The sequence below is a fragment of the Polyodon spathula genome, chromosome 12 (genome assembly GCF_017654505.1).
Source record: "Polyodon spathula isolate WHYD16114869_AA chromosome 12, ASM1765450v1, whole genome shotgun sequence".
NCBI lineage: Eukaryota > Metazoa > Chordata > Actinopteri > Acipenseriformes > Polyodontidae > Polyodon > Polyodon spathula.
Genome location: NC_054545.1, coordinates 37426242 through 37440858, shown reverse-complemented (window position 1 = coordinate 37440858; position 14617 = coordinate 37426242). Strand labels below are relative to the sequence as shown.

Genomic DNA, 14617 nt, shown 5'->3' with positions numbered 1-14617 from the left:
CAAGATTAGATTGGAGATGGCGCTGCTCAGCTGAACAAGTACAAGCATCTCTCAGAGATTTCTCAAAGAGAAGTGCTTACAGTGTTCTAATGAATCCCTGAGGAGGAACCTTGTCACAGGAGTGGGTTTAAATTGAATACATCACATTCCACAAATAGCGCAAAGAGATGTTCTTTCAGGACCATGGTGGTGTGATCAGCTTGGTTTCAGTGCTAATTGCAGAGCTGTGATATGGCCGACTGTAGAAGAGGAGGCTGCTGTAGTTACCTCTGTTCTGTGAGTAATCTAACTATCTTACAACACCTACAGCCGGCTTCTCTCAAGTATGATGTATCTAACTGTGTTGACTCACATATCTGAATGGTGTCAACGTCATCTTCAAAAGGTGAGTTTGGAGTTCAATTGGACCTCTGGTTTCAAAGTCATATACAATACCTCTACAATGTCTTACATCATGTAGAAATTAAAAAAAAACTACACGGTAGCATAAAACTGCAGAATACTGCATCTTTGCAAATGTACCACTCCAGAGATTCTTCTTCTATTAGTTCATGGCAGTTTTCACTTGGTAAGGCTCTGCCCAGGATGCGATTGACAGTGTTGATGCTACTAGCTACCTGCCAGCCTCTTTAAATTGAGCAATGATGCTCTGTATCACAGGGGAGACCTCGCTGTCTGTACATCGGCTCTTCATATATCTGCTGGATTGCAACAAATAAATACAAAGTCTCTGCCATCTTAAAGTTGTGCTTTAATACCTGAGTGAGTGGAATTGTACAGATTAGAGAGAATGGCTTTGTAAGCCCATATTTATTTTAACAGGGAGTGTTCTGCACTGACATCCTGCCTTTCTTTGAAGGACTTGGTTCTCAAGTAGTTGCGTGGGGTAACAGCTGTATTCTACACAGTCAAAGCACAATTGTATATTATACAGGAAGTATGTTTTAAAATACTAAAATAAACTCAATTCAGTGACAAAGGACTACAGTGATTCAATGAAAGTCTCCTTCAGTGTCTAAAGTTGTGGATGATGTAACCCATGTGAAGTGAGTGACCTGTATACAGTTATAAATAGCTTTGATTTGTAAAAGCTTTGTGTTGTTTGGAATCAAGGTGACTCAGGGATTGACCTGCATTTTCTATCTGCAAACAAATTCACTTTTCCATAGTCTGCACCCCTGCAATTTAATCACAAAACAAAACCAAGCATTTTCCTTTAGCAGACAGCCTGCGCTAACCAAGCAGTCGGGAAAGAGCTCCAGTGATCCTTTCTGAGCTTTACCATGGAACACCAGCATGGAATTATTGAAAGAAGTGTTACAGAAAACCAATCGCACAAATATGCACTGCAGCAACGACTCAACCTCCTCTACGACTTTAAAGAGTTGTTGAAGATGAAGCTGAAGAAAACGACTGTTTATTTACAGAGTAGTTACTTCATAAATACATGTGTACTTACACACAATTGCAATGCTATTATAAATAGTTACAATGTACTTAATGTGAAAGTCTTTTTGATATATGCAAATACACAATAGTTTCAGAAAAGGGTTAGGGTTTTGGTTAAGAATAGTACATTGTAACTATGCACAATAACATTGTGATTATGTGTAAGTACATGTGTATTTACTAAGTAATTACTCTGTAAATACACAACAATTAGAAACACTTTGTGTAAAGTGTTACCCAAAAATGACCAATAAACTGAGTGAGAACAGCTGCATGGCTTAACTCCACCTCATCTTGCCAGCTGTCTCATTCAACTGAACCTTTTCTTTTCATTTCTTCTAGTTGTCCCAAGGAAGACTCTAGGAATAGGAAATGGCTCAGGGAGCGAGGGAGATTGAGCTGAGTGAGGGGAGCTGTTTATTGTCCTTGCCCTGGGAGCTCTCCAGTGCAGATTGTGCACTGAGCTGCTGGATCATGCAGAAAATCAGTTTTGTAAAGAGCTGTCAGTTTGGTACAGTTTCTGAAAGAGAAGAAAACCAACCATGTAAATCAATGTGAATGGATTGAACAGTAAAGGGGCTTCGGACAGAGAAATATGAAGGTCCTAAGAAATCATCTATGCCATGTTTTATTTGACTATCAATTGCTCTTTATTTAACTGCAATGACACATTCAATTAATATGGTTCAGCTTTCATCCCATTGACAGCAAGCAATGATCATCTCTCCCTATAACTTTTAGCCTGAAAAAAGTGATTTACACGTCAGTGGCCTGATAGAAATCTTATTGGCTAAAACTGGTCTGTAATCCCTGACAACACCTCTTATTGGACCTCATTACGAAAGGTGGAAGTAAAGTCCCGAAGGAAAAGAAATAATGTAACCCTTAAAACGGAGCAAAAATAAAGACAGTGAATTTCCTAGTTTTGCATGTTTTGTCTTTTCAAATAACAGCAATGATACCCTTCCCATCATACTCATTAAAAACAAGGTGATCCTCCTCCACTGATTCTATCCCTATCTGCTATCATTGCTTCATTGTATTAATGACACTGCAAGGTGATTCCAACCCTATCTGCTATCATTGCTTCATTGTATTAATGACACTGCAAGGTGATTCCATCCCTATCTGCTATCATTGCTTCATTGTATTAATGACACTGCATGATGATTCCATCCCTATCTGCTATCATTGCTTCATTGTATTAATGACATTGCAAGATGATTCCATCCCTATCTGCTATCATTGCTTTATTGTATTAATGACAATGCAAGGTGATTCCATCCCTATCTGCTATCATTGCTTCATTGTATTAATGATACTGCAAGATGATTCCATCCCTATCTGCTATCATTGCTTCATTGTATTAATGACACTGCAAGATGATTCCATCCCTATCTGCTATCATTGCTTTATTGTATTAATGACACTGCAAGATGATTCCATCCCTATCTGCTATCATTGCTTCATTGTATTAATGACACTGCAAGGTGATTCTCTTCTGCTGATTCCATTCCTATCTGGTATCATTGCTTCATTGTATTAATGACACTGTAGGGGGGGTTAAAAAAATAATTCCCTGGCCGGTAATGTGAAATGAACCTCTAACACCCATTTAAATATGCGTGAAACAGAATAGGAGACGGTATGGTATACTGTGTTTCTGTTCTACTTGTAATAGGAAGGAACTAATATGGGGAGTGACCACATATATATATAAGGAAGGAGAAGTCCTGTTTGGAGCAAATGTACAGCTACAAAAGCAAGTCAGTGTGCAGTGAACAAGAATTCAGTCAAAGAACAGTATCTGCGACAGCTGGGTACCTTGTATTGTCTTCCTATTTCATGTCAGTGAACACACACAAACAACAGGTTTTATTGAATTAATCCAATTTTTTCAGAGGTTGTTTGTCCAACACCCATAAAGACTCACAAGCTAAAGTGTTAGGAAGCATTTCAGATGAATACCCAATCACTGCTGAACATTCAGCAGTGCTGAACTCAGAAACACTCAAATGTTTCCAAAGGAATCCCTCTGTTTCTCTTCTCCGCTGTGACTGACAACACGCTGCTCGAAGTGTGCACACAGCTGCCCTTTAGCATGCAAAGATTAGAGTAACTGTTAAAGAGAGTGAGCAAAAGAGAAACTTCAAAGAGCTCTTTGAATTGCTCCAGGGCTCTTGGAAAATGACTAAGTGGTGTTTATAGGATTTCACCGTGAGGGCTCACCCACTCTGGCATGTGGAACCAGGTGGATCTTCCTGCTAATGATTTTTAAAGCAATCAATTTGAAATGAGCTGCAGCCCCAGGTCAGATGCCACTCCTCGCTCCTGGTTACAACACAATATTTATTCACACGCTTGTCTCTTTGCAAAACCTGAGCAGATACATGTATTTTACTCTGTTGTGTTATGACTGAGTTGTTTTCAATTGTAACTGTCATTCTCATCCTTTTCTTAACAGTCAGGAATACATTATGATAGACATATTAGAAGAGGGGTTGTTAGCCCTTCCACTCCTGCTCTTTGGTCCAACCATGTTCTAAATTCTTTTGTTGGACCAATTACACCCTGCGGTAGCTAATATCAGTTCTCTATTAATCCTGGAGTGGAATGCTAAGTCTCTTTGTCTGACAGGAAATAGAACATTTTAATGGTATAAAACTAATAAGAAGCAACTAGGCCCAGATTCATTATTCTTCTGAGCAGTTAGTGATTCAGTGTTCCGATGATTGTATTCATTTGCAGGATGGGGGTCTTATAATGTGTGACATTTAAGTCTCCAGTAAAAACTGCAATCCATTTTCGTGGGTGGTTGTATAATTGTAATAATATTAGTTTAAAAAAGAGGTGAACAATTGTCTTTAACAATGCTTCTAAATCAAAGTCATGACAATCTCTTTTCTTCACATCCTCTCTCTGTGTTCGAAAGTCGTTTGCAGAATTGGGCAGAGCTGGAGATAATTGCTACCTGTCTTTAAGTTTAGGGAACAGCTGGTCTTTTCCACTTCCTGCAGTCGAGTGACGCATCTTCAAATATGCAGTTCATGGTTGCATGATCACAGTCATTTCCTTTTTTTTAGTTTTTCAAAAGGCAAACAGAAAACAATGTCAGCTCAAAGACTCTGAGGAACAGCAGGGTTTTATTATTTTCATGCTTTATATAAAATAAATTCACCTGCTATGGGTCTGAGTCTGGCTTCTACTGCAGATGAAGCTTCAGAATCTACAATATCAGAAACCATAGTACCTGCTAGTGCAGTGTACATATAGATTACAGGTTAGTCAGGTACAAAGTGCACCGGGCCCATCCACACCGTGAATAGCACCTGTTGAACAGAGTCTATTGAAATTGCTCCACTGAAGGGTGCGCCGGCTTCCACAGGTGTTGTTTAAATGTTTAAGTGGTTCCAAAAAAGGGGGGGGGACGGTTTCCAAAAAAAAACAAAACATTTTATTAGTTGTTGTCCCTAATCGTTATGACATTCACCAAATTGAAATCTGCACCTACATAAAGTACTTATGAATGAAGCCGACACCTTGTTAAATATTTAATGTTTGATACAGGGCAATCACACAAATGTATTTTTTATAACAGCCATGCTTCCCTTTCTGTATACATGGCTGTCTTTGTGTTGTTTTCTCTGATTTGAATGCATAAACCATAATTTCAAAGTGTCCCAGGGTCAGATGAAGGACTTGTGATCCTAACAACTATTTATTAGTTTGTTTCCTATCGTATGGCAAGTGTGTACATATTAAATTTGTTTAAACTGGTTGGGACTTGGCACGGTTCTGAGAACCAGTTTTATAACACTGCTTTGATCTGAATAATAATAATGCTAAAGTACATCTATAATTCAGATGCTGCACAAACACTCATAAACCTTTTATATAGATCACGTGACATGGCCCTTTCATACCGGCACAAAGGGAGGCTTGTTGGACAATATTTTGTTGTTTCCAGGAGACTTTAATAATTCTGTAGGTGTTAAACCAGGAGGCCTGAATGTAATGCTGGTTTACAGTTATCAATCACCTTCTGGAGATGTGTACTATTAGCTCATCTTAAAAAAATAATTATCGTGGAAATATTTTACAATCAACCCAATAGAAAGAACCATGAGAGGTAACAACAGTCGTACATTTTACAGAAGAAAAAATAAATTGCTGATGTAGGAGCAATTTTCAATTGAATTACTGTGCCATAGTGTACACTGCGTCTGGATAATTCATCTGAACTTAATAGCCCCCAGGATACATCTGAATAAGGTCATTATGACAAATTGAATCCCGGGAGTGTCTTTGTAGACATTAGCAATGTATGTTGGAGCAGTTTTAATTTTATTCCCAACGTCCTCGGGAATAGATCCAAAAATACTAAGAATTAAAGATGATAAGAATTTGTGGTACCAAGAGGCACAATTCAGAGACGTTTTACCAAGCCGATCACCAACACCATGCCTATCACCATCACCATCACCTTGCCCATCACCATGCCCATCACCATCACCATGCCTATCACCATAACCATCACCATGCCCTTCACCATGTCCATCACCAAGCCTATCATGATCAACATGCCCATCACCATCACCAAGCCTGTCACCATCACTATACCCATCACCATCACCATGCCTATAACCATAACCATCACCTTGCCCATCACCATGCCCATCACCATCACCATGCCTATCACCATAACCATCACCATGCCCATCACCATGCCCATCACCATCACCATGCCCATCACCATCACCATGCCTGTCACCATCACCATACCCATCACCATCACCATGCCTATCACCATCACCATCACCTTGCCCATCACCATGCCCATCACCATCACCATGCCTATCACCATAACCATCACCATGCCCTTCACCATGTCCATCACCAAGCCTATCATGATCAACATGCCCATCACCATCACCAAGCCTGTCACCATCACTATACCCATCACCATCACCATGCCTATAACCATAACCATCACCTTGCCCATCACCATGCCCATCACCATCACCATGTCAATCACCTTGCCCTTCACCATCACCATCACCCTCACCATGCCCATCACCATCACCTTGCCCATCACAATCACCATCACCATTACTTTTAATTATAATAAATTGAACAGGTACAACTGGTAAGGTTAGGTAAAAAACTTCTTCTTCTTCTTCTTCTTCTTCTTCTTTATTCTGGTATCCCCGGCTCTGTTTGAAACTCCTGGATGTGTGGCATCTCAGGAGCTGACAAGGCATTTATCAGAGGGAAACACAACCTGTCTCTCAGCTGGCATGATTAAATTGCAGCTACGGGGATTAGAGCAGAAGAAAAAATATAGATGAGTGATAAGGGCCGCAGTCATTGGGGAAATTAACTCACATGTCTCTGTAAATTAGGGTAGAGGAGGGGGTGGGTACTGATCTTGACGATCGAGGACTGGAAGGAAGTGGCCAGGGTGTGACTGTTTGAGAAGGGGGGGGGGGTACTGATCTTGACCATCGAGGACTGGAAGGAAGTGGCTAGGGTGTGACAGTTTGAGAAGGGGGGGGGGGGTACTGATCTTGACGATCGAGGACTGGAAGGAGGTGGCCAAGGTGTGACAGTGTGAACAGTTTTATGATAAACATTACAGTTATACAGTCGCAGCAAAGCTCCAATCTGAAGCTGACTCTGAAGGAATGAGTGAGTAATATATCACCAGTGTCCTAGAAAGACATGTTGTGTCTGTGTTGCTGGTTTGCCAGTACAGTAGCTGTGCAGCTTGCTATAATCCAGGGCTCCTGTTTGCTAACAGCTGTCCTGCTGGCAGCTTCATGTTATCAAGATTAATGATCTCCCTTCACTCTCCTGAGTCTCCTGTCAGCGATGCCTGTCTCCTGCCAGAGTCTGTCAAGGCTATTCACGCTGCTGTTGAGCATGGTGGCGGTAGTGGGGCACATTTACTACAGAATCGAGAGACTCATAACCTCAGCACTGTTATTGCTGGCATATTGCTTCATGTGTGTATATTTAGAAAGAAATTGGCAGACCTCAACTAGGACTAGTCTTGGACTACCTGAAGTTACCTGTAGTACAAATCTAAGTTGTGTTATTCCCCCTGTTGATCAGACTACAATGGAAGATGATTAGTGATCGAGTCCCTGTTGAGAGTGGCACATGTGGGCCTGTTTCAGCACCAAGGACAGAGACAGTCTAGCACCTCCTGATGGGATAAAGCCAGTGCTGCTGCTATGAGCTTCTCAGTGATCTCTGATCATCTATCAATCTCCAGCTCATTTCTCACTGTGCTCATCCTATCACAGCCAGTGCTTCTCCCCCTTCCCGAGGAGAGCTGTCTGCTGCACCACAGCCTACAGCGTGTTTTTATTCTTCTTTGGACAGAAACATATGCTGGGTACTGAGCTGAAAATCCACAGCTGTCTCCCTGGGTTATGAGATAAACGAATACTTGTCTGACAGAAACATGCATCTAACAGAGAAGGCTTTCTGAAACATCTCACACTGAGGTAGCTGGGAGCACAAGGACTGCTGGGTGTGGCTCACTGTGGGTCATTTTGTACACCAAGGCAAGGTCAAAGTCAGAGGGCCCTGGAGAGCAGATCACTCAGCTTGCACAACGTTATTTATTACGGGGGTGTAACAGGTCAGGCAAGCAAGCTGGAATCACAGGATCAGCAGTCTTTTCAACTTTCAGAGCAAGACTGGGCACTTTTATTGATAGTTCCCAAAATAAAATCCAAATCCAAACCACAAGCCCTGCACAAGAACACAAGCAGCTATCATTCCACCATGAAGTAACTTTCAAGCAGATCCACATGTTATACATATGGCCAGGTTCATGAGCAATCAGTTAAGCAGCTTAACCTGACCACATGCACCTGGATTGCTTGAGCTGGGGTTGTTAACCCTTTCTCTGCCAAATCAACTTAACATCCTGTAATTGTTAACATGCAGGGTCTGCACCCTACCACAGATGGGCAGTCACATCAACGGAGTTCATTTTCCGAACCCGCTTAAACTTCTTGGCCATCACTAATTAAACAAACATCTTCTGAAACTCCATTATTTTATAATGGGGATGACCCTCTCTTTTGCACCCCATCTTTAACTAATGAAGTATTAAAAATATTTCCCTGTACCCCGTTATCAGTAATAAAGCTGAAGTATATACAACTACACCCCACTTGCAAAATCTATCTCGGGCTCATGGCTTTGTCTTTGCAGTAGGAACCCTATGCTGATTTGAAACCTCCTCAATGCCAGGCGTTCTCTTACACAACACCGTACACCCCAGTGCATTGGGCTGAACTCTGCCACGGTGACTCTGAAATCAGAATAAGAGGAGCAGTTCATTATTCACTCTGCAGAGGGAAGGCTGGGAGTTGTGGAACACCCCTGCAGAGGGATGCTTTCTGATCCGGGGCCCCGCTGGGAATGCTGGAGCTGGAGAGGAGGACAGACACATTGCTTCTGCACAGCCTCTGATAAGAGACATGAAAACCAAGCAACTCTTAGACAGGAGCCAGCCTGAGCCTTGAGACAGCAGCTCGGTCACTCGACAGCACCACCTACTGGATTTTTAAAGAACAGGTGCCTCATGAAATTCCTGTGCTGGGTTCTTTTTTTACATGTGTCTGTGAAACAGTGAATCAGAAATCTGAAACATTGCGCCATCTAGTGCTACTGCAAGGAGTTGCTCTTCATACAAAGCAACACACTATTTCAAAGGTGATGTTGCTGTTGGAATTAATTCTGTGTTTTCTTTTACACAGGTTTGATCTCTGTTTTTTCATTTAAATAGATTTTTTTTTTTTTTGCACAGAAGATATGATCAAGTGTATACCAGGGATGTATTAGTTCTATGAAGGCAATAGTTTTTCTATGAAGGCATTTTTCTGTTTGCTCAACAACACATAGAGTATAATACGTCTATTATGAAGCACCTGTCTTGGAACTGAAAGACAGGGAATGATGCCTTGCAGTCACCCTTTTAAAAGTGTACCACAGTCACTTTGCCATGTTTTGAATATGCTTTACCATACCTTTCAGTGCTTTACAACGCTTACCTGTACTTTACCATGATTTCACTCTGCTTTACAACACTTACCTGTATTTTACCATGCTTTCACTGTGCTTTACCATACTTACCTGTACTATACCATGCTTTCATTGTGCTTTACAATGCTTACCTGTACTTTATCATGCTTTCACAGTGCTTTACAATGCTTACCTGTACTTTACCTTGCTTTCACTGTGCTTTACAATGCTTACCTGTACTTTACCATGCTTTCACTGTGCTTTATTACACTATGCTGTACTTTTACTAGGGACTCTTTTCTAAGTGCAGGAACATATCAAAGCTGCGTCAGCCTGCAAAGTGAAAAGGAAAGCAGGTTGGGTTTGTATCGAGATGGAAATCTGGTCAGATCAACACAGGACTGTTAGGAATGGGATTATTGGGAGTCTTGTTAGTCCAATACAGTGTTGCTTTAGTTTCTTTTTTGCTTTTAGTTTATTGACACGACTGCCCCACATAAAAACAACTGGCAAATACACATTATCACACAAGAGTGAGTTTCATCTCTGTTTAATTCAACACAAACCGCTCACACACTGACATGAACACAAAAGTGAGTTTCATCTGTGTTTAATTCAACACAAATACTCACACACCCCGACATGAACACAAGAGTGAGTTTCATCTGTGTTTAATTCAACACAAACTGCTCACACACTGACATGAACACAATTCCATCACATCAGCCATGTTGACGGAGGTCCATTCGGGACTCCAGAGTCCACATGCAGCTCACCTCATCTCCTCAACAATATTCATCTCACTGTTTGTAGCAGGACGTGTTTGTTACTTGCAGCTTTTCTTTTTTAAACCCTTTGGGGCGCACCCATGCACATGTCAGAATAAACAACATTGAGATGTTTACAACCCAAATTTACTGGCAAGCACTGACAATTATATGGAAGTTTTTTTTTTTGTTTTATAATAAAAAAAGTAGTCTTTGATGCTGGATTTAAAAATGTGAACAGTCTTGAATGCTGGCTACAATGCCGAGTGTGGTTTAAAGCACAACAACCATCAAACGTTAGTGTCCAGGTTGAACTGTGTGTCCAGCCCGAGGCGTGAATCCAGGAGGTCAGCACCAGGAAGTTCAAAGTCCAGAAGTCCATTTCCATGCCTTTGTTCCTCTCCCACTGTATATTTGTCCTCCAAAGTAAAGTCGCTTCAACCACATCAAATATTCATCCATTCAAGTCATGCAATACACCTTAGCAAATAATCCATAGGTTAGGTTATACATTTATATATATTTTTACACGTACATATAAATTTATATAATTTTAGAATTGTTAATCTCTTACGGTAAAAATAACTCCTTATATGACACAAACACCCAGTAATTTAAAAACAGTCTTTATGTAGATAAAAAAAAAAAAAATTATAATCAAAAGTCCTGTAATAAAAATAAGTTCTATCTGTTTTGTTTTTTTTATGTTCATTTTTGTTTTTATTTTACAATATCTCTATTTCCACTCTGATGGGTCCCTTCCTGTGTGTATGGCGACTGGCAGCCGATTATTTATAACGGGCATTTTGAACAACCACACTCCACTGGCCTCTCCAGCTCCTCGGTGAATGAGGACCCGTCTGTGCACTCAAACACGATCTTTCGCCGCCTCGTCCTGGTGGGGGCGCAGCAGAGCCCCCCGCGGCAGGACCCCCTGCACTCCACCCGGGGCACTTTGATACTGGAGGTGCAGGACGTGTACGTCTGCTGCTTCTTGACAAACTCACGGATCATTTCACCTTGGCACGCCAGCTCTGCATTAGAGGGAGAGAGGATACTTACTGACCCTGCCTGTGACCAGACAAGCCCAGGAATTCAGAGCCCTGAAGTCAGAGGATTGATGTATTTATTGAACTACCCCTTGAGACTCAGGCCTTGGGCAGTACTTGGGCAGTACATGTACTGCAGTGAGTAAGGGATTAGTACTGGAGACTCTAGCAGTCTGAGATTCGACACAATTCTAATTCATGATTCACAGACACATGAGCTCAGATACATCTTTGCAGGCTCTTTAGTTGCAGATTAACTGTGGTAGACTTGTGTGGAGTGTGATGTATGCGTTTACTGGCTGCTGACTTTATCATTAATCTCCTTCTTACACTGAACCACAGGCTTATAACCAGGCGGTCCCCAGTTCAAATCCCGGCTCAGCCACTGACTCACTGTGTAACCTTGAGCAAGCCAAGTCACTTGCTCCTTGTCTTTTGGGTGAGACGTTCCTGTAAGTGACTCTGTAGCTGATGCATAGCTCACACACCCTAGCATATTCTTCATTGTGAGGGTTGGATTCAATGCTTTTCATGATTAAATTGTGCTGATAAGGGTGCAATCCCAGTTTAACAGGACAAGCAATATTTAACAGTAACAGGAGAATATAAACCAGGCTGTGGGACTCCTGCATTCTTGTCCGGTTCTATTCTCTGCTGTTTCCCTGTCAACCTCACAATGAGCTGTGGAAATGTGTGGGTCTAGCCTGTCTCTTCAGAGGCTTCTTGGGATGCACACCCTGCTGTATTGACCCGGATTGTGGCCTGAGGGTCAGGACCTGTGCTTACCTGTGCAGGCTGCTCCGCTGTAGTTGGGCTGGCAGTGGCAGACGGGCTCCCCCAGATCACTGAGCCGGCACTCCCCATGCACACACCTACGATCAGAAAACACTGCCATGAGAACACTCGAAGCATCACTGAGAAGACATGAGCTTATCCATCCAGCAGATGGCAGTATTGTGTTTATCCTAAATAGTTCAACCTGTGTAACCTCTTGCATTCTGAGATAAACCCTAGAAGAAGCAAGCAGACAAGCAGCTTTGCAGATAAAATATACAACTGTTTTGGATTTTGCCTTTAATAGTAGACAAGGAGATCCGGGATGGGAATAAGACTCCTACTGCACAGCAGTGTCAAACAGTCCAGGTTTTACTAGAAGCTTGATCAGCCCCAGTGTATATGTAACAAACTCAAGTGTGTCTGATTAAACAATGGGAGCCTGACTTCCATCCCTGGAACCGGATATAAATAGTGGGAGATCTAAACTACGCCATCGATTACATCATTAAAAAATCATTAAAAGACGGGAACTTTATGAAAACCAGTATCTCTACAGAGGACGTCATTCTCTTTGTAAAGTATGTAAAATGACAGCTTTTAATATGTAAATGGATGTGCTATCAATGGAACAGACTCCAGTGTATTTGAGTAACTGGTTGCTTTTCAGAGAGTGGCAGCTGTATGCTGTACCTACGCTGGCCTTTGATGATCTACAGCTTTCATAGAAGCTGCGCAGTTAGTTACAGGGTAAGAGCATGCTGTCTGAAAGCAGCACTGTTGGGCAGTGCAGGTAAAAAGGAGAGACTGTGCCTACCTGTAGCTCTGGCAGGCGTCACACAGCGGGCCGCTGCGTCCAGGAGGGCACTCGCAGGTCACACCCACGCCCTCTCTGTGACTGCAGGAGCCCTGCGCGCACACACTGCAGAGGTGGCAGCCCAGCAGCACCCCCCCACCCCCCCGGTGTGCCCCGCCCAGGTCCTGCAGGGCCCCGTTGAGACGCACACTGTGAATGCAGCCGTCAAAACCAGTGGGGCCGCGATCCTGACCGTGCTTCAGCCCCGTCCAGCCCAGCACACTCGGGATCCCTGGGGAGAGAAGAGGAGAGGGGAGCCGTGAGAAGAGAGGAACCATGAGGAGAGAGGAGAGAGGAGCCGCGAGGAGAGAGGACAGGGGATCCGTGAAGAGAGAGGAGAGAGGAGGAGAGGGGAGTAGTGAGGAGAGAGAGGAGGGGAGCCGTGAGGAGAGAGGAGAAAAGAGGACAGGTGAGCCATGAAGAGAGAGCAGCCATGAGGAGAGGGGAGAGAGGAGGAGAGGGGACCCGTGAGGAGAGAGGAGAGGGGAACTGTGAGGAGAGAGGAGGAGAGGGGAGCCGTGATTAAGTAAAAAAATTATATGTGCAATATGTGCAATGGCATTTATTTTGTCCTTTCCCGCCCTGACTGCAGTCAGTCCCAGTGCAGCGTCTCACCTCCGATGTAGAGCGGGGTGCTAGTGCTGAGGGAGGCCGGTCTCTGGAGCTTCCCCAGGCTCTTCGGGGTCCCCCTGTCCACAATCACACTCACCGCGTGGTTCTGGATCAGAAGCTCCACTGTGTGCAGCAGCCCGTCGTTTACCGATTCCACACTGCAGAGAGGGACACAAGGGGGGGGGGGGCAATTCTTTGTTTTTATATTAAAACTGATTGAACTGTCGCCGCCAGTTCAGCAGGTTAATAAAATCTGACTGTCTGCTCTCAGCTACTGACATCAGCCTGCCAGACAGCTGGAGACAGTGGCTTGGCTGAGAGTGAGCGAGCGAGTGGGTGGAATCCTGGGGCCATGATGCAAACACGGACATGCCCCTTCTCTCCTCAGCCTTAAAGAACCCCTGCATCTGAAGCTAGTCTGGAGGTGTGGAAAACCAAACAGATGGATTTCTGATCCATCGGCAGAGCCACTTCTATACAACAGCTTCCTAGGAGCCCCACAGCCTACAAGAGGGAGGGACAACAAGACATGGAAGACAATCATCGCTCTATTCATATCATTACATTGTATTTTTGCAGGGTGTTTTTGCAGTTTCCCCCATGTTGTACTATGCACTTACCATAGTTCATCCTTTTTTGCCATGTTTATTAATATGCTTTACCATACCTCGCGATTTTTTACTATGCTCATCTGTGCTTTACCAGGCTTTCACTGTGCTTTATTACAATTTGCTATTCTTTTACAATAGGGAAACTTTAATAAGGGCAGTGACTCAGAGGAATGTTGAACAAAGCCTCCAGGAACGTTGTATATAATATGAATTATCAATATCAATGAACATGACCAGGCGATCCTCAGTCAATGAAGGGGTTAAATCCACCAGTGCTGATCCCTGCTTGGTTTTCATTAGGGACTTTTCAGAAAGGGTTTTCCATCCCCGTTCCCTCCACCCTCTGCTTTTAGAAAATATATATATACCTCCCGGGAAGTCTCGCTTTATTACTTTTTAATGACATTTCAGTTCAGTGTCTGTCTGTAGTTTGGACAGCTGTCTTTCATTACAGTG

The 14617-nt window shown here is 42.9% G+C and overlaps 1 protein-coding gene across 3 annotated transcripts in view; it reads right to left on the bottom strand.

The window, feature by feature from the left end:
• Positions 1-10026: 10026 nt before the first annotated feature.
• LOC121324005 (slit homolog 3 protein-like) overlaps positions 10027-14617 on the bottom strand; it is a 104945-nt gene continuing 100354 nt past the window's right edge. For all 3 annotated transcript variants that reach the window (XM_041265372.1, XM_041265373.1, XM_041265374.1), the window contains 4 exons: positions 13554-13708; positions 12900-13170; positions 12095-12180; positions 10027-11293 (listed from right to left, as the gene is read on the bottom strand). In XM_041265372.1, the coding sequence (XP_041121306.1) occupies positions 11052-11293; positions 12095-12180; positions 12900-13170; positions 13554-13708 (754 nt within the window). In that variant the 3' untranslated portion in view covers positions 10027-11051. The remainder of the gene's footprint in view (positions 11294-12094; positions 12181-12899; positions 13171-13553; positions 13709-14617) is intronic.